At 37.1% G+C, this 20,703-nt stretch overlaps 1 protein-coding gene across 4 annotated transcripts in view; it reads right to left on the bottom strand.

The window, feature by feature from the left end:
- The window catches only part of NCKAP1 (NCK associated protein 1), a 60,670-nt gene that overhangs the window by 7,307 nt on the left and 32,660 nt on the right, over positions 1 to 20,703 (bottom strand). For all 4 annotated transcript variants that reach the window (XM_074145797.1, XM_074145798.1, XM_074145795.1 and 1 more), the window contains 14 exons: positions 20,380 to 20,438; positions 19,511 to 19,656; positions 18,878 to 19,010; positions 17,023 to 17,142; positions 16,598 to 16,737; positions 14,275 to 14,406; positions 12,598 to 12,816; positions 12,122 to 12,252; positions 11,630 to 11,727; positions 7,338 to 7,431; positions 6,535 to 6,617; positions 5,974 to 6,054; positions 2,275 to 2,368; positions 1,125 to 1,241 (listed from right to left, as the gene is read on the bottom strand). In XM_074145797.1, coding sequence (XP_074001898.1) covers positions 1,125 to 1,241; positions 2,275 to 2,368; positions 5,974 to 6,054; positions 6,535 to 6,617; positions 7,338 to 7,431; positions 11,630 to 11,727; positions 12,122 to 12,252; positions 12,598 to 12,816; positions 14,275 to 14,406; positions 16,598 to 16,737; positions 17,023 to 17,142; positions 18,878 to 19,010; positions 19,511 to 19,656; positions 20,380 to 20,438 — 1,647 coding nt within the window. The remainder of the gene's footprint in view (positions 1 to 1,124; positions 1,242 to 2,274; positions 2,369 to 5,973; positions 6,055 to 6,534; positions 6,618 to 7,337; positions 7,432 to 11,629; positions 11,728 to 12,121; positions 12,253 to 12,597; positions 12,817 to 14,274; positions 14,407 to 16,597; positions 16,738 to 17,022; positions 17,143 to 18,877; positions 19,011 to 19,510; positions 19,657 to 20,379; positions 20,439 to 20,703) is intronic.

The raw sequence follows: 20,703 nt of genomic DNA, 5'->3' as shown, positions 1-20,703 counted from the left end.
GGTTACAGATCGTTCGCCCTATTCATCAGAAAAAGCTAGTAACTTCCAAATTTGCAACTTTTCAAATCAATGTTCAAGTTCTAATCATTGCATCAGAGATTTATAGAACTTCTTCACAACTAGTAAAAGGCTACATTATCTGTTTAAAATTAAACTAGAGTTAAAAAATCCCTAATCTCTCAAAATTAAAGAAAACGTCAATTAACCATATTTAAAACAATAATCTCGGGTCTCTCAAAAAATGTGGCCTGCATACTACACTAGTTGATACATAAGTCTTTCAGAATTTTTGATCTTTTCCTAGGACTTTAAATTTGCAGAAGTCAGTTTAGACATTTTGTGAGTTCATTTTTGACCAGATTAAAAATAATGCAACTTAAAAAAAAAAGTAGAAAAAACATGCTGTACCCAGTAAAGGGTTGCAGAATAAATATGGTCTTTTATGTGAGCCATGCTACACATCACAAAGGAAATAGCTTGAACAGCTGAAAGGTGACTTATTTGTATGTGTTGGAACAGTTTTGTCAGTCTTTTTTTCCCCTTAATTTTGTCTGAAAGAGAACTTTTTTTTGTGGATTACGTGCAAAGAATGTCCTTGAGGCAAAGATTTTATTTTTTTAACTAAGAAAGCTGAACTACTGTGTAGGATATAATTCTGTTCACAGCTTACACCTTCCAGATTCTGTTTTCAAAATTTTATGCTTAGTAATATGAACAGCACGTTAAATATAGAAAAGACACCTTGTATGAGTGGCCCAAAGCCAATGTAAAGATTACTAAAACATCTATACTATTATATAATAAGTCTCACACTAATTAATGCAGAACGCATACTCCAGCAATTCCATATATTAGGACAAGATTGCCCCCTACAGTATTTGAACTGTTCTAAAAATCTCAAGTAGAAGACTCATTTTTCATAGAACGTTAACTCAAACAAGAGTTAGGTAAATGCTTTTTAAAGTAACTTTCAGAGGAACTTTCCTGGATTAGAGCTACACTGATTTTCAAATTTTGTTTACTACAAAATATAAGTAAATATTTGAAGCAAAAGTATTCAAGAAGCTTCCAGGACTATTACAAAGAAAGCATTCACTGTAAATATTTAGCCGACTCTACATTACCTTCAATGGCGGGGCTATACTGAGACATCACATTACTAGCCAGAGTCGGCAAGGAGACTGCCACGAAGACCATGAGAAGGCAAGCAATTTTATATTCTTCTTCTGGACTAATGTTTTCTAAAAACAAAACCAAAGTTCTTTAGTTAAAGAAGTCATCTTAAAGTATTTCCTTTCAACTGCAGGTAGTTTAGAATGTAAGATGTTTGACCGAACTGAAATTTAAACCCATCAACAACAAACTCAATGTCTATACTGCAAAAGGAAGAATATTACATCAGTCTTGCCAAAAGATACAGGGTGGAGCTTCAAAATGTCCAGTTTGTTATCTACAAGAACGAAAGGAAACCGCTGCCACTCTATCACTTCTAACCATTCAGTTACTAAGACTTTAATATGCTGAGTACAATGGTAATGGGGAAAAAAGCAATAAAGTGCTCAGTAAGAAAGATAGGGAAAAAAGTTGAAGACTGTAAAAAAAACTGAAGTGCTTTCAAGCCTTCAAACCTGCCAGAGTAAACAAAACTGAAAAGCTTAGACAGTGGTGCTTTAAAGCAAGTAAGAGGAAGCACCATGCACGTTAGAACATTAACAAGTTTATTTTACCATATTTCTCCTTGAAAGCTTCATGTTAACACTTGTGTAACGTACGAGTAACACAATGTTCTTAAATTCATAAAGTGCATTCAGCTCTTAATGTCTACTTATGTGACACAGATCTGTTACAGATCTGCACAACCGAATTGATCGTGTCTGTAGTTGCTCACAATAGAGTCCTATTTTCATTGTCTTTAAATTACAGCAGTTTTCATCATTATCTATTAAACTCCTTCAACGTCCACTTACTCTTTTTGAGGTCAACAAGTTAACTCATATATGGTTGAAAAGATTCTCAAGCTAACACATCAGTAGGCAGCAGGCACAAATTAATTCATGTTCTTATGCCATTTGTGGAGTTCATCAAATGAATACAAAGGACTCAAGATATAAAACTCTCCTTCTAGCATTTTAAACACTTCCATGCTTGGCTGCATTTTTTTTGCCTCCTCCTGTTTTTTTTGTCATTTTGAGATGGTTTTTTGTTTATTTGGGTTTTTTTGTGGGCTGGGTTTTTTTTGTTTACACTTACACTTTTAAAGTTGTAACTTCTTACCTGATTTTTGGGAAGACAGTGCTACAACCAAGGCAGGATCAATCTCACAAGGCAATCCAGCAGCTGATGACAGTTCATATACATTCATTGCCACCTGAAGACCAGAAGAAAGATAATTACAAAAATGACAACATGGAATGATTTTTGTGTAAAGATGATGAAGCACAGTTTTGCTGTGATGTTTAAAATCTTCATATTAGTGTTTGAGGCACTAAGGAATTTAAGGGACTTGGCTAAAACAAGATAAAGAGACTCTAGATTTTTGTTTGTTTCTAATCTACACTGAACAGCTGGGTCAGTACTTTGTGTGCTAAATTATAACTTCATTTTGTCAAGCCAAACGAAGCTTGTATACTTTTCCACATTACCTCCAAAGCAAACATTATGACTTCCAATTAGCTATTTCTACATCCTTCTTCCCTGTTCAAAAGAAACTAGCAGATTTTCTCTACCAGACCTGAGGTATCAGCTAACATCTGCAAATCTTTTTAGACAAAAGCCAAAAGTCACAATGTGGTCAAATATTAGCGTAAGGCAGAAATGTTACAGCATTCAAATTTTATACAGATTCAGTGTCTAGTGATTCCAAGTGCCAAGAATTAGACTCTCAGTGGCCCTAACACTTGGAGGGACTAAGAGCATCGTGAAATGTATTCCATGTTCCAGGCTGTATCTTTCACTGCCACTAACAAACATTCACCACAGTTCTTCTCTCTTTACCCTATTTACGTTTTGGGCTGTAGTTCAGATGAATCTCTGCAAAAGCAGGTTTATATCAAATATGAAGGACTACGGGAAATGCTAGCAACGTGTCTTACTGACATTAATATTTGAGAAGTTTTACACTTTGCCCATAAATTCTCATATATAGCTGGTCAGCTCCACATAGGGGGATGTTGTGCAGTCTATCCTTAGTCATGTGCTCCAGCCTGGCTACCCAAGTGCAAGTTCTGATATGAAAAGCATACAATGCTGTTTGCACAGTGCTTTGCACAGTGCACAGCAGGACATACAATATTAGCTTGAGTACAGTCCTGCATTAAAAGAATTCCAGAGCATCTGGATGAGAGCTGTTTCACAACAAACTGGTTAAGGAGCAATAGCGGAACAAATGCAAGCCTGTTTCTAAAAGCCTGTATAGGCAACCCAACGACTTAATATAAAAAATAACCAAATAAAAGGAGAACAAACCCCCATTTTGCCAGTCACCCCAAATCATACATTTCAGAGATACTAAAAATAACATTTCATAATAAGTATTTATTTCATCAACAGCTTTAAAGCTATTTATGGTTTGCTTGGTAAATTCAGTACATAGGAAATTACGGTCTTATTATGTCCTAAAATATGCCCAGTTGGGCAATTGTCCCAATCCATTGTACAAAGCCCTGTAAATATCTGCCTGTTGACATGTCTTTATTTAAGAAAAAACAAGTCTGCCTTACTGTCCCAAAAGAAGCCTTTGTTGCCTACAATTGCACTGCTGTATGTGACAAGGCCGGGAGAAAGCTCAGACAATGAGCTGCTGATTGTCCACAGGGCTTAATTGTTAGCAGGATCATAGCACAGTTCTGGCCCTTCCAACAAGCTGTTCTCAAGACAAAGCTCTGGCAGATTTGCGGGGTAACATATGTCAGAGTTCCCAGTATTCCCAGTAGGCACTATGGACAAGCCTACACAGGCTTGGCTCCTTCATGCACAGTCCTCTAACTTTATCCAGGCAAGCTATGTAGTCTCAAACAAGCCTACATGGCATCATGCCACACCACAGGACGTGACATCTACGGTTGGTATCATGGAAACACCAGCATGGTGGACCGTACCACAGCACTTAAATTTTATTTCAGGCACTTTGAACTAGAAAAACACACACGCAATAGGTATATTTAAGAATGACAGTGTAACTACAGCAGGCCCAGAGAAGGCCACCAGGTAAGTATTATGCGAAGCAGAGGGAACTAGGCGGTGCTACGTGGTACAAGCCAGAGAACAGTCCTCAGCGTGGTTTAATATAGCAGCAAATAGCTTTTTTTTTTTGCCATCCAATTATTCCAGTGACTGCAAATTACCCCAGTGACTGCAAATTACCCCAGTGACTGCAAATTACCCCAGTGACTTCCAGAAGAGCAGCAGCAAGTACTACGCTTTCTCCTATCTGCTGACACAAATGAGTTCAGTGATGTCTTTAGAGATCCACTGAGATGTTTTGAAATTATCTGTGTTCATTAGCTTAAAAATATCAACGGTAAAATACTATCTTCAATGATTACTGTTGCAGCCTTTATCCACCATATTTTTCAGAACCCCTTTGATACCAGAGGGTATAAGATGCTTTCTGAAAAGATCAAACAAAGCAAGCAGTGAACTTCCCTTCATATCTCTTGTGCATACTAATTCCTCAAGTTCAATAATGGGACACAATGCTTTGGTAATCAGAGATTTTCTCTGTAACTACAGGTGAGAATTTTAGAAAGACTTTTATTGAGAAGTGTGAAGGCAACTTGCATCATTTTGATATAATTTTTATCGTAAGTCAGTATCCTTGAAGTTAATTTTCCATAGCATTTCCACAGAATTCCTCTATTCTGGTATGCATTTCAATGTTTTCTGGGACATCAAACATTCATGGCTGGTTTATCAGCACTGCAAGTTTCAAAGAGCATGTGATTATATTTTGGAGTGAAATGACATATGTGTGAAACGTCAGTCACTTATATTCTTCATGCAACCTCTGACTCATTTTCAGACAGAATGCAAATCCTGTCTTCTGAAATCAAGAGGCCCACAGTAACGGACTCTGAACTGTTCTTGTAATGTACTTTTAAGAAGGAGAAGGTAGGTTTTTGTATTTAGTGAATCTTCATACACAACAGAACTTAAGTTTCTTTCTTCAGGAGTAAACAGCGAAACATAAACTTGAAGTTCAGTAATACCATATTCCAGCCCTCAAAAACCATACTTTGCTCAAGAGCAGGTTTCTTAAAATTGTTTCTGTAGAAGTGAATTAAGAGTTGTGCAATGCATATCCCACCACACGTTCTCTGCAAATCAAATTGCCACAACACCATTAAGAAGCTTGTAAACCTTCACAGGCTCCAGGCTGCAATACGAGACTAAAAAACCAGCTAGGCTGCAGATACTGTGCATACATGTCCAGAAGGCACATGATGTACTGACTGTTTTTTGGATGGGAACACTCCACCATTCAGAAGCAAGTGCCTTATCTAAGCTGCTAACTTTTTTTCAAGCATTTTAGATAGCGGGTTCACAAGAATTTTCAATTTAAGGTCAAAATCACGCTTGTAGCTATTACATGCATAGAGTTCCAGTCACGAACACAGAGTTCTTGAAACATTTAGTTTTATCCGTTACGCTGCTCACACCACAAAGCAGCTCAGTATTCTTCCCTTTGTCACTCAGTCATGTTTTAACACTTGATAAATTTTGGTTTTGATTCTTTTCATGAAAGTTCTCAAATGTGATCACAGGCAGACAGAGACTTGTGCTTATGCTGTCAGTCAGTTGGGGTTTTTTCCCCAGAACATTAGGAGTCTGCAGACACACAACTTCTTGGCTCTTTGGAAAAAAAGTGTGTTCTCTCCTTCTGGATTTTTCCACACTAAGCATCAAAGTCTTGCCCCTTACATATTTTCAGTACGGTCCCAAAATGACTCCATCACCCTCTGGGCCAAACATTACCTTCATGTCTGTCTCTCTTGGAATGTGATCTTTGAAGTCCTCAATGGAACTTACAAGGAAAGGAATGTGGTAGGATAAGACCTAAGAGACACAAACACATGCGAAATCAGAACAAAATACTTCCCATATTAATGATCAATTAGACATTACCATTATTTTACTAGACTTATTTTTTTTTTTTAAATTAGTTTTTTATTTTATGCATATGAATTTGTTTGCAGATTAAAGCCCAATAAACTTAAAATTGAGCAGTTTGCAAACATAGTGAAAAGAAAGCTATTACAATGTATTAAACAGAGAAAACCTTGAGAAGCATGCTCAAACTAAAACTTATGTTTTAATTAATGTAATGTTAATGTAACAGTTCACTGAACAGTACTCAAAAAGCAGATTCCCCCCACCCAACTTGGAATTCAAAGTTCAGTTTTGACTGAACTTTGCCATTTTACCCACATGCCAATCTTTAAGAGGTAGCATTTCTAAATAGTGAAGCTTCAAATATGTTGTAATTCCATTAAATTAAATACAATGAAAATTATTTGGAAGATAGTTATTTCTTACATCTCTAAGCGCTTCTTGTGCCAAAGACCGAAAAGACAAGATAACACCAATAATTGTCATTCTCTTCAAAACACTGTCAACAGCTGGAGAGAGAGAAGAACAATAGTGAACAAGTTGATAATTACAAGCTCAATTCTTCAAAAAAGAGAAAGAAAAACATTTAACAAAATACTGAAAAACACAAGGTACCGAAACAATGGCATTCCTTAGAAGACCCAAAATAAATAGTGCTTAAGCAAGTTTTTATAGCCAAGTTGACAAAGGGATTTTCAGTAGATGTATCCTGTTAACCACTTCATGGAATGAACCTGGTTGCACACAGCTGACAATACTGGATGCTAACATTAGTTCTGTGTTTTCCTGAGGCCAAATATGTCTCTTTATAATAATTATTTTTGTTACATTTTTTTGATAAAAATAATTACATGTAAAAATCCTTCCAAGGGATGCTATTTACACTGTGACGGAACCAAATCAGAAGCGTGTGTCAAAAAAGCCTGTTTTCTATTCTATGGTTACGCACCCGGTAGTTATAGCTATGCGTTATCATCCCCGAAGAGAAAAAATGCTCAAAGCTCATCACTGCTATAGTGCTGGTGTACTAATTAACACTGAAATCTCATTTTCCCTGTATATGAGACGACTGGAAGATTTTGAAAAGATGCATCAGTTTATACAAGCTCACATACGTTTTGCTGCTTCTATATACTTAGGACACAGAAATTCATTTTTCTCGTTTTCTTTATAAAGACAAAGATAAAAACAAACTCCATATCTTTAGTAGGACCTTGCTAGTTACCCACATGATAATCTTTTAAAGAGTGCTGCCATCTGCTCAGGCTTGTCGAAGCTAGTCCTCATTTGTGTTAGAACTTCAACGTTCTCCACTACAAGTTTCTAAAAAGAAGCAAGGATTCAGGTCAGCTACAGATTTCAGTATGTTAACAGAATAAATACGTGGTTTAGGATATTTCAGTCTGCCAAAGAGGCAACTTAACTCATGGAATACAGATGTACCCATTGTGTTCTTAATGAGACTACAATATCGGTATTATCGTCAGGCACTACTCTACCCAAACCCAAATTCTGAATCAAAAAGCAGAGCATCAGATACCCATTGGAACGTGATTTTTATATTCAGTAACGTGTACAGCTTCTTAAGACAAGGGAACAAAACTCAGTGAAGTCAAACAAAAGCTCCTCATTCTAGTTTAGCTTTTTATAAGAAAAGTATACATATATCAATAAAAATGCAGATTCACAGAGCAATCCATTCCTTTGGGTTGCTCCTTTCACTAGTTCTGCTGTAAGGATTAGAAATAGTGTCGGTAAAACTGAAGAATGGAACAAAAAGGTTGCCGGATTGTTCAACCTTGGTGCAGTTTACTTGAAATTTTCTTCCATTACAATATAAAATAAAACCAAAGATATTCATTCAAGTCCCAACACCTTAGCCTGAAACAGTTAAACTCAAGTTCAGTATTTTTCATGTCAGTTTGACCAAAAGAAAATAAAAATATGTGCCTGTTTCTAATTTGTAAGAACTGTCATACATGCAACTTTTAGCATTAGGGTAAATGTAGTCATTTTCCTACAATCACTCTCCAAATATATATCAGACTTAAATTTAAATTACGGAGATTGCATAATCACATCTATAAAACGTCAGATCCAAAAAGGGTTTCTTGCTAGCTGAGGAACTTACGTTGTGCAAAGTAGTATTTTTAAACTCTCTTCAAGCAAGAAATAGGTATTTTATTCTGACATAAAATATTTTTGCAGTTTGCACGCAAGGTAGCATACTTCAGAAATGGAAAATATGATTATCTCTCTTTATGTAGGGGACAACCAGCAGCTAAGAAAATTCAGATATCTTGTGTGCCTCTGAACATGAAATGAAGAAAATGCTTCCCTTCTTATAAAGAAGACTTAATTTAGTGTTTTGTATACTAAATAATACCAAGGTAGAAAAGAACTGGAAGATGGAGAAAGAAAACAAGATATTCTTGATTGGGGGTGGTTTTCCAAAGTGATTAGTAATAGTTTTATTTTTTCAAGTGGATGCATTCTAATCCACCTTAATTACTAGGCAGCACAAACAAAAGAAGCAATGACAGAGGGAGCAGGAAGAACTATTATTCATCAAATGCAGGCTATTATAAGCCTGGACCACAATTTAAGATATATAATGTAAAATCTAAGAGGAGACATACCTGCAGAAACCTACTGCTAAGGATCTGAGAAAATTTGACCTTTGATAGTCCTGTTAACTGCTTTAATGGTTGCATTTTACTTTGCTTCAATCCACCCTGAAAACAGGGGAAAACATAGCAACTGGCAAGCATGGAAATTAAATTTCAGAGTAAATATTCCTGTCACCACAGGAGGAGAAAAAACTAGCACAACTTAAAACTATGATGCTGCTATGAAATAAATGGTGGTCTGTGTTTACTCCCTCCTCCTAGAAAAGTAGCCTGTGCAAAGCAGACCTGTCCAACAGCTTTGACCTCTCAGTCTTCCATGACAGTGTGTCGTGGCCATGCTGTCTGCATAAGCTCAAGTCTATCCATAATCCACCTGGTCTTCCCACTTTGATTCTTCCTATCTTCGGTGAGAAGCAAGGAAAGAAATAAGGTATACGAGAGGCACCTCCAAGAATGTGTGTACACACGTAGAAACACAAGATGTACTTCTATGCTGAAAGCCAAAGCAAGACTGGTTTGTACTGAAATCAAGATGGGCAATTTTAAACCAACTGATGTATCAGAACTTGGCAGATGTGCGACATTTTAATTTAAAACCCTCAAAGCTCTCCAGAATGCAAGATTGAAGGCAATAGCCTACACACATTGTTACCGAGTCAAGCTTTCAGCTTTACAAAAAAAAACCCAGCACATTAGCTTAAGATTTAGAAGGAACTGGCTCAAATACAGTTCAAATAGTTACTTAAATGAGGCAAACTTCCCTTCCTCGCCCCAGTCCTAAACTTCAGATATAAAACCAACACCTGGTCCCACCGCGGGAAGCAAAGCAAGCATGTTGAACCCTACTCTTAATAAATTCCCCATTCTATCCTCTTGTTGCTTCCTTCCCCCAAACACAGATGTTTCTCTGCGCTCTCTTGCTAAGCCAACTGCTTCTCAGCCAAAGAGATGAACATTTTAGTACTTTATTTTTTTCCTCCAAATATGTGGTCATGTGCATGTGGATCTACATTATGTTCTGCTTATCCTTAGCAGTATCAGAAAACAACAAATCTCAGAGACAATTTAAAGTTGCTTTTTAAAAAACAAAACAAAAAAAAAATAATCACACAGAGCTACAATACCAATTGTACCAATTCTGAGGAAGTACAACCACAGTAAGTAGACAAAGACAGCAGGAACCAGCAAACATCTGCCCAATGGCTTTGTGTTTTACTTGAAACGTGACTTTGTCACTGTGTCACTTTGCACAAAGATGTCACTTTGCGCATAGCCAGGAGTTACAGAATTTAACATTAAAATCATAGCATTCTCACATGGAAAGTCTCATCCTAAAACTCAACAGTTGGAATGGGCAAAAGGAATCTTTGTCAGGAAGTGTAGTGACAGGACAAGGGGTAATGGTTTTAAATTGGAAGAGGGGAGATTTAGATTAGATATTAGGAAGAAATTCTTTACTGTGAGGGTGGTGAGACACTGGAACAGGTTGCCCAGGGAAGTTGTGGATGCCCCATCCCTGGAAGTGTTCAAGGCCAGGCTGGATGGGGCTTTGAGCAACCTGCTCTAGTGGAGGTATCCCTGCCCATGGCAGGGGGGTTGGAACTGGATGATCTTTAAGGTCCCTTCCAACTCTAACCATTCTATGATTCTATGAATCAACTACCCTGCCTGGCTGGTCACTCAGGTCAGGGTTGCTGAACACTGTTGTGGCAGCTGGGAAAGGATGAGCAGCTCCTTTCCTCAAGCTGTGACATTGAATAAAAGGCTTCAGATCTTTTAGGGCATCATACATCCTAGCAACTCAGCAGCACCGAAACTCACAATGTTTAGAGGGAGAACGAGGTCTCTGAAATTGTAATATGGGACCTTATTAGAAACACACACTTTTAAAGGCCTGGTATGCTAACAATAATAAGTTGTTCTTGAAGAAAAAAATGAAAGTTCCTTAGTTCTCTTAAGTATTCATGTGCGTTTTTAATAACACAGCATGAATGAATAGCTAAAAAAAATTCCTTATTGTAATTAGTGGCTAAGTAAGTTGAAGATGAGATGTAATAACAACTTGGAATTAAATTTGGAAGTGACATTAAAAGAGTAAATCATATGAAATGCAAATATATCCATGCCAATAACTGGCATTTTTATAGTATAACTACCCTGGTAAAGTAGTACACATTATTAAATTTATTAGAACTCCTTTCCAGAAAGTTAATTACAAAGACACCAAGTGCTTCCCCTGTCATTGTTCATTGTTTTGAGTATACATGCAACTAGCTTCCTTAACATGCCCATATTTCCTTTTTTTTTTTGCATGGCACCAACTCTATTGTTTGTTTGTTGCTGTAGGTATCAGGTTTATTTATGAGAATATAGACATTTATATAAATGGATACTGTTCAGCTAGAGGGAAATGGATGTCTAAAAAAGAGTAAAACAAAGAAAAAAAGACCCGAAGTCTCCCATCCATGTAAACTGAACCACAAATGCTAACACACATGGTAAAGAAAGTAAGTCCATATAGATGGCTAAGATACCATGAAAATCTCAAATGTAAGTTTTGAGAGTCAGACTTGGGTCAGTGCTTTGTAAGCACCCAAAGATCTTGAAAAACATTTCTCTTCCCATTGATAAGAAGAGAGCTGACTACTAACTTAGGGCACCTAACAAATCAAGAGGGCCTGCATCAAGTCCTGCCCATTCAGCTGTTGAAGAATATGGGATACACACATACTACATGTACAAATGTACTATAAAATAAAATTCACAGCTTTACCAGTTTGTTTGATGCAGTCATTTCAAGAAGACAGCATGCAGAAGCACAGTTAAATATCCTAAAGGAAGCTTAAGCAGAAAACAACCCGCCTTCCCACCCACCATTTTCCCAAGGTTACCTTAAGCTCAGCAACCTGTGAAGAAATGTGCCACATCAGACTTTCACTTAGAAACTTCATCCCATATGGTCCCAGAAGTTCAGAAAGGGCTCTCATTTCTGAGAAATAAAACAAACTGTTCTACTTCAAACATTCCTTCTTATTTGATGCCCATCATGTATCTAGCAATAGTGTTTTAATTGCAAAAATACTTTACCACAAAATAGAATTTTAGGTATGAGAAGTTGTATTGTAATAGAACTGTAGCAGCACTCACCAACACATCATACTCCTATCTCTGTAGCTCAAATGCAACAACCCTACTCTGACCAAAAATAGGAAAAGCAAGATCTCTCAAGAGAAAGAGGCAGCATGAATAAAAGTACTTAGAATACTACTGAAAGTTAACAAGTGCTGTCTATAATAGAATGCTCTAAGAGCTGCTGTTACTCCAATTACTCCAGCATATGATAACTATCCCTCACAAATGTTCAGTAGAACATCAAAGTTTACCTGATATGTCGGAGTATTCCTCAGCATTAAATGTCAACTCATTTTCTGTAGGCAAATTCACAAATGCCTTCATGGCTGGAAAATAGGCTATGTGACCATTGCTGACTTGCCGTAGCAAAGTTTCCAAATACCTTATCAGAAAAGGAAGAAGTTTTAGATGAAAAGACATGTGTTGATAGCTACTCTATATAGACAAAGTATACTTGTGTGACAAGGGACGGCAAAGCCTATAGACTTAAGTTTTACTTTCATAGTTAAACTGATATATGTATCTTACTCTACATCTCCCCCCTATGAAAAGAGAATTTTACAACAGGCAAACTTCAAAGTGCTTTTAACAGGGACTGGGAGAAGCAAACTTGTAAAGTTGGAAATTTTATAAAACGCCAAACAACCCCATTTCTCCAACTCCAGATTTTTAATTAAATAAAAAAATAATATAAAAACTTGGAACAAGTGTTCATATAATTACTTACCAATTTGTGTACAGACTGGTAATGGTTGGCTCACCATGACTATCTAAATGCTGGGTTTGCTGAAGCAGAACATTGTTAAATACTCGTGTAATGTCGATCTGTACATAGTTTTCTATTGACTGGAGCACTGTCATATAGGCTCTTACACTGGTTAACAGCTCTGAAGGCTTTGCAATCTCTTGTGTTGCTTGATTATACATAGTCATTCCAACAATTGACCTTATAGAAACAAAAATAAAATGGAAACAAATATATTGCATTTATTAGTAAAATTAAACAAAGATGCAGCTATAAAAATGATTTTATATTCAAAAGTTTTTATCTGAACACTTCTCCAGCCTGCAAGCATAAAACTCTAATCAATGAATATACTACACCAGCACTTTTAAATATAGTTCTAGATGTCAAAGACAACTGTATTCATGGCTTCAGCAAAAACGTCACGAGACTGTAAGGATACTCACCAGGCACTTTTAAAATAAAGCTTTTTTCTCCCCCATGTATAAGGGCAATCCAGTGTGGAAAACTTACATTACAACTACTTTTGAAAATAAATTAATGTTAAAGTCTTTTAAAATGCAAAACTTCTAGGAAATGCAAAAGCAATGATGTATTAAAGTGTTCAAAGCATATAAACTTAGGCAAGAATTATTTGATCAAAGTTGCTGTCACAGTTTTAGTTTGAAATATCTGTAAAAAAATAATCATATAACTATAATTAAGCATGAATTGAAAATACTCAAAGCAAAACTTTTATCTTGTGTTGCTTTGCTAAGTATTTAAAGGCATGTCTGATTATCTTGTGATATTAACTACGCTGACTGTATTTGAGTGCATAAATTCTGCAAGACACAGACTATACACCATTTAATCTTTCTCTGCCTCAGCTCACTCAGTATTAAAAAAAAAAACCCTCAAAGTTATCTTGAAAGATCTCATCTCTCTTGTAATAGATGCTTTCCTAGAACATACTTTTTTAAAAAAATATACATTACATTTCAACTGTTTTAAATAACTTTTCAAGGAAGTTATCATAAGCTCTGCTTTCAACAGCTAATGCCTCTCAGCAATTATCTGGTAAGTAGATAAAAGGAAATACTTTTCAATCATTTGGTAGGTAAGCTTCAGTCGTATTTGTACACAATTTTAAAAATCTGGGTATATGTTAAGTAAATAAATAGGAATCTTACTAATGAAAACAAGCTCTCCCTTTAGCTGACACAATGATTTCTATCTTAAATCAGTAAGTCGAGACATTGCAGGACATACTTTGATTTGTCTAAATTCTCACTATAAATAACACCAGGCTTCTAATAATAGATGTCCTATACACCAGGCTAGCTTTCAACCTAGATGAGAACTGCACAAAGGACTGTATATTCCCTTTTAACATAAATGGAGGACGACTTTACCCAGCATCCACACCCTCAAGCAAACTGTACCAGGGGGGTCCTTAAAGCAAATGAAGTCTTTTTAGTAAACGCTTGTAGTATTCATTTTAGGCTTATATAACTTTAAAACTTAACTGTCACTACAGTCAGAACTTGAGTTTGAAGTTTCATAATCCATCATTTAAAAAACCTAGTTTTCTGTAGTAAGTATACAATACTTCTAACGGCAAATCAACAAAAGACTTATCTTGTGTATGAACACATCTGTCTTCACAATATTTCTTACTTGGTAAAGCGGATTTCCAGGTGAGACGTTAAATATTCTCTTGGGGTAAACGTGTGCTCCCAAACCACCATGTTCGGTACATAATTGATTGAGAAGCAGAGTTCAGAAAGTGCAGTGTGCAGTTTGTCCAGGCTTTAAGAACAGTCAACAAGAAATTAAGAAAAATATTTAATGTAACATAAGTACGTAATATCATGGAAAGCACATGCTGGATGGAAGATGCCTCAAGAGCAGGTACAGCTCTAACTCTTCCCTTCACTATCTTTTTCTGCTTTGAGACACTTCTCTAGCTTATTTTAAAAATGGTATTTTGGGTAAGAACACATCCTACAACTGCCTACTGCTCTGCATCACACAGTGATGAGAGAGATATACATATTTTTATATATACTTTTTTTTTTCCCCTCTCAAAAAGAATAGTCTGTTAAGGTGGTTCTTTCCTAATTGAACTAAATCACACAAGTAATGTTTCCTGCTAACAAACTACTAAAAACCTAAAAATATTGGGGGAGGGAATCTTAAGCTACAAGTAAATTCCCTTACCTCATCTTCTCTAATCTTTACAGTTCTCTGATGTTCGGTTGTTGCAATTACAGCAAAACCACTTCCCTTTCAGCAGCGTTTGTGTTTAGCCACTCAGCCACCACACTAAACATTTATTGTTTCCTTTTCTTAGCTTCCTTCCTCCTTGTACTTTTATCACTCTACCATCTTGTCCTCTGATCTTTCCTAACAATTATCTTCTACCTTTTCCTCCCCTATCATCTCTTTTATACCCCAAACTGTATTTATTTATCTTTCTTGTTATCTCTTTCGGATGTTTTTGTTATTTATTTGCTGGCACTATCAATTTTTCTATAGCCATTAACAAAGAAACCTTCCCCCATTAGTACAGGCACTGGAGTCTCAACTTCATCCCAGCAGCTGAAGGCAGCAAACAGCCTTTCAGCAGCAAGAAATTCCAGCCCATCCCATACTTTACCTAATTAAGAGCATTAAGTAAGGCAGAACTGAAGATGCTGCCCGCTCCTTGGACTCCCACAACCTTTCAGATGACTATACACAGGAAGCCTAACTACAGCACAGGGAACCTTTCTGCTCAGGAACAGGAACGGCCAAAGGAATAAACTATAGAGATACACATTCCTATTGCTTTATTGTTTGCAGATGACACCAAGCTAGGTGGGAGTGTTGATCTGCTTGAGGGTCAGAAGGCTCTACAGAGGGATCTGGACAGGCTGAATCGATGGACTGAGGCCAGTGGGATGAGGTTCAACACGGCCAAGTGCCGGGTCCTGCATTTCGGTCACAACAACCCCATGCAGCGCTACAGGCTTGGGGAAGAGTGGCTGGAAAGCTGCCTGACAGAAAAGGACCTGGGGGTGTTGGTGGACAGCCGGCTGAACATGAGCCAGCAGTGTGCCCAGGTGGCCAAGGAGGCCAACGGCATCTTGGCCTGTATCAGGAATAGCGTGGCCAGCAGGAGTAGGGAAGTGATTGTCCTCCTGTACTCAGCACTGGTGAGGCCTCACCTCGAGTGCTGTGTTCAGTTCTGGGCCCCTCACTACAGGAAGGACACTGAGGTGCTGGAGCGTGTCCAGAGGAGGGCCACCAAGCTGGTGAGGGGTCTGGAGAACAAGTCCTATGAGGAGAGGCTGAGGGACCTAGGCATGTTTAGTTTGGAGAAGAGGAGGCTGAGGGGAGACCTCATTGCCCTCTACAACTACCTGAAAGGAGGGTGTAGAGAGGTGGGTGTTGGACTCTTCTCCCCAGTGAATAATGGCAGGACCAGAGGAAATGGTCTGAAGTTGGGGCAGGGGAGGTTTAGATTAGATATTAGGAAGAATTACTTTACAGAGAGAGTGGTCAGGCACTGGAACAGCCTGCCCAGGGAGGTGGTGGAGTCACCATCCCTGGAGGTATTTAAGAGATGTGCAGACATGGCACTTCAGGGTATGCTCTAGTGCCCGAGACTGTTGGTTTGTGTCTGTTTGTGCGTGGGCGTGGTGTGTGGTTGTGGGTGTTTGTTTTGTTTTTGTTTTGGTGTTTGGTGTTGTGTTGTTGTTCGACCTTTTTTTTTGTTTGTTTTTTTTTGTTGTTGGTTGGACTCGATCTCAAAAGGTCCCTTCCAACCAAGAAGATTCTGTGATTGTGAAAGATATCTCGGGCTCTACAAAGCTACAGAAGTGTCATATGCTCACAAGCTACAAAGATGTTGTATTTACAGTCAATTAAACTTAGATAAATAAAGCAAGAAGCATTCAATATGTAAAACACATGTTTTGACTTGGGATTCTAGGTGAAAGGAATAGAAGAGGCTTACTTTGTCACAACCAATCTGTTTTTCCTCATGCTTTCTACTCCTGGTTTCTCCCTTTCAGGTTCTCCTTTCTTTCCAGTCTGTTTTTTTGACTTTTTGTTCACTGCTTGACTGATGGTTTTGGCACAATGCTTTGGCAGCAACTAGCAGAGGAAAAAGAGAGCCCCCCAAATTAAAATCCAACTTCTTAGCAGCCATGAGATACAAAATAAGCTTATGGTCCAGGTGGAGGCTTCATCACAGAAGTAACACAGTCTTTGACTACTAATATAAAAAGTTTTCCTCAAACCATCTTCCATTTTATAAACAGAAATCTTCCCCAAATCAGGAAAGAAAAGGTGAACAGGAAATATAACCAGAAAAATTCAGAAAGTTGAACAACCTAGACAACCTCAGAGGAGAATTAGAACAGTCACAGCCACACCCACCTGATCACTCAGTGTACATTGTTCTGTGCAAATGTCTGTGATAAGATTTCGAGCTTGCTTAGCCATTTCATCCAAGAACATGTTACACAAGGAAAGACTACGATCTCCAATATGATGTCGCTGTTAAAGAGGAAAAAAGGGAAGTCTTATTTCAGTTTCCTGTTAGTCCTACAGCATTTAGACAACACACACACACACTGCAGTTCACTAAATCACAGAACTGGGGTATGAAATATAATAAATTCATTAATCCTTAATAGTTCCATTATTATAATTTATTATAATAATTTTTTGAAGCAGTTTGAACTATAAAAAGTCAAAGTCAAAATAGCATATTACCATTAAAAATATTTTGCTTACTATATTTTGCAAAACATTTTCTGTAAAAGAAGGCAAAATGAATTTCAAGAAGTAGGTTTTCCTGTTTAATTTTGGAATGCATCTACTCTAAAGTGTCGAGTACTCAACGTTTCTGTGAATATCCTTCTCATTAATTTGTATCAGTACTAAATCTATGAGGAAAAAAAAAAAGCACGCAACTCAAACCATAGAGAAAGCACAGTGTCATTCACACCACTGAAGAAGTCAATAGTGAAGCTTTACTGCATTAATTTCTGGATTCAGTTCCTTTGTCACTGGATCTGCACAAAACCAGCCTTCTGTCTCAATGAAATCCTTCTTTCACCACTAATGTTTACTTTCTAACAGCCACACTACCACACATTGTACGTAGTACAGCGAAGATTATTTTTCCAAAATGATAATAGTTACCCAGTCATACAATTCAGATATTGAATTCAAAGTTCTACTGGCTGTGGCAAAATGTGCTTGCTGCAGCTGAATTCACAGTAACTAGTGTACAATGGACTTTGGCTATCGATCCCTTACTGCTACTATAATTGTTCTGAAAGAAATCTCTTGTCCTGAAGTGAAGCTTTCCACGAAACTTTTTAGTGGTCGTCCAGTACAAATAGAGTTTGCAGCTGTTTAAAGCAAAATATACAAGGAAAATAATGATATGGACGTATATTGAGATGAAGTTTAGTAGAAGACGATTTAATGCTTAAAAAAGAAAAACACACATCATGCATATTTCAATAGATCTTATTCAGCTAATTGTTTCAGATGAGCAGTGTTGAGAATAAGAACACACTTTCACAAGCACTACACAAATTTGGCCAAGTTAAGCCCCAGACTAATTCCAAAGTCAATGGACATACAGGAAATGTACTAAAGGATCTATTTCATTACAATAAAAATAGAAAGAATTTCCTCAGAATCAAACCACTTCCTTTAACAAAGGGCCCACTTCTACAAGCAACACTCTGCATTTTCTCACTTCTAACGCTAACCAAAGAGGGCTTGCATTACCCAGTTCTGACCAAAATGAACGCTTGCATTTTACTGTATATCCCTTAGGATTTTTCTTTTTTAATCTTACTAAAGAAACGCTATTTATAACAAGCCTTACAGAACTCACAACTTTGTATTTCCATTTTCTAACTAGAAGTTCATAAACCATTTGAAAGAAAAACTGTTGCTCGTAAATTTTAATAGGCATACAGGATTTATCAGCATCTAACCTGAATGATCCCAGAAAAGAGTCACCTCACCTTTGTGCCTCAGTTTAATCCCTCTCTAAAGCAAAGATAACACTTATTCAGAAAAGGATTTTGAGATCTACAGGTGAAGAATCACATAAGAAGGTATGTACTTGTTTTACTTCCCTTTCTACTACCCTCCTCCCTCAAATCTTATATTGCCATAACAAACACCTGCTTGCAGTGTTCAGCTCTAGTCCCCTCTACTTTAAATGGAAGATGAAAATAACTAAGACAACGTATTTTAAAATTACCTCTTCTGGGCACAGTTCATGGGTGCAGCTCATAAAATGAGTACAAAGCAGTGGGAATGCAATTGAGTATCTTGACTGTGAGGGAAGCTCCAAACACTGCTGAAACATCTTCTCAAAAGCACGACTATAAAAACTGATCAGAAACAGACATTTAAATGGAATATATACATAATTTTGCTGCAAATAAAGTCTACTTCACACCAATCAAATATGCTATTAATGTCATATTTGTAGTTATAACTTACACCAAAAATTGCATCATGCTTTCGAAGAAGTTCGTTTTCTGTATTCACTTACTATGCATTTTATTTGCACCTCTCTATTATTATTATTACCATATTTTTATTCTGATGTTTGCCATGTAGGCACTGCAAAAACTTGTAACTTTTGCAAAAATGTGTTAAGGAAGAATCTGCGAATGACCCCAGATCAATTATGCAACTTCTTGAAGAATCTCTCTGACAAATCTTCAGAAATACCTGTATCAAACTAATTCAGACAGAAACCAGAAATTCTAATTGATTCTTCCACTGGCCTATCTTCCTACAAAGTTTCCTATTTAAAAATTACACTTGCAAGGACAAATCAAACAATCAATAATAAAAACCTTGTTCATCCAGGTTAGTAACATACCAAAATATAGAAAGATCTGAGGTTTCAACCAACATCTCCACCAAAGAATCTACCATTTTTGTGTGGAAAATGATTGTGTTCATCATTTTTCCTAGTTCTCTATGGTCTGCAAGACTGAGCGAAGCTTTAGAAACACTGGTGTAGGCCTGGAAAGACACAAGAAAAATTTTATGTAATTTCTACAGCTGTTTTTTTGCAAATTCCGTTGCTGTGCTTATGCTATGCGTAGGACACCTCCATACTTAAAGATCACGGATAGATTATTTTATCTTTCCACTACAGTTTAAGAAAAGCAAACTGCCTTTCCATGAAGTCTCCAAGTGTAATTTGAATATGACACAAATTGACATAAAACTTAGAATAAAGGTATTGACAAAACACAAACACGCACTTGTGAGCCCCCCTTTAACAATCAGGTTTTGGAAAGCAAGAAAAAGTGCGTAATTTGAAAATATAATCCCCCCCATTCTATTAAGTCAATTGAAGACACTGTTACTGTGATGCACAGAAGGGATCTCACTGAACGTTATTTTCCCACTGAACAGTCTCTACTTTCCCTTGGCTGTGCAGGCTGAATCCCACTCCACAGGGTGCACAGCTGCCAAACTGCTCATCCTCAACATATTCTATTTCCGAACTGTTATGAACGCCCCAGAGAATGATTTGCAAAAAAGTGCGCAATGCACACAAAGTTACATCAAAATGTAGCAAATTATCTGCTTCAGTATTTGTTTGATTTTAAGACAGTAGGTCGTCCTTAGATAGCCTGTCATCCACTTGCAGTGTGAGAGTAATCTTGAAGAGCAGCAATTTATTAAACATTTTGGTTTTAAGTTAGTGAAGTGTCACGCGTATTTACAAATTCTTACCTGCAATCTAAACCAATCTAATCTCATTCCTCTGAAGTCAAATACCTCTCCATCTTCAACTGCATCAGAGAAAAAAACAGACCATAAACCCTTTAGGAAAACAACTACAGATTCAGATATACTGTATCACACTTCCGAAGAAAACCCCTGAAGTACTGAAGAATTACTTGGGTACTGAACCTCATGCTTTTACCTAAGAATTTCAACGCAGCACAGCCACACTAACAGGAATGAAAATATCTAGATGAAAATATGTGTAATATGCTTTCTGAATTAAAAGGTAGGATTACTTCCCAATAGCATTGTTCAAAAGCTCTATCTGTA

Source organism: Numenius arquata, chromosome 3, assembly GCF_964106895.1.
Source record: "Numenius arquata chromosome 3, bNumArq3.hap1.1, whole genome shotgun sequence".
Classification (NCBI taxonomy): domain Eukaryota; kingdom Metazoa; phylum Chordata; class Aves; order Charadriiformes; family Scolopacidae; genus Numenius; species Numenius arquata.
The sequence above is the reverse complement of the archived record's forward strand: the minus strand, read 5'-3'. Positions and strand labels throughout refer to the sequence as shown.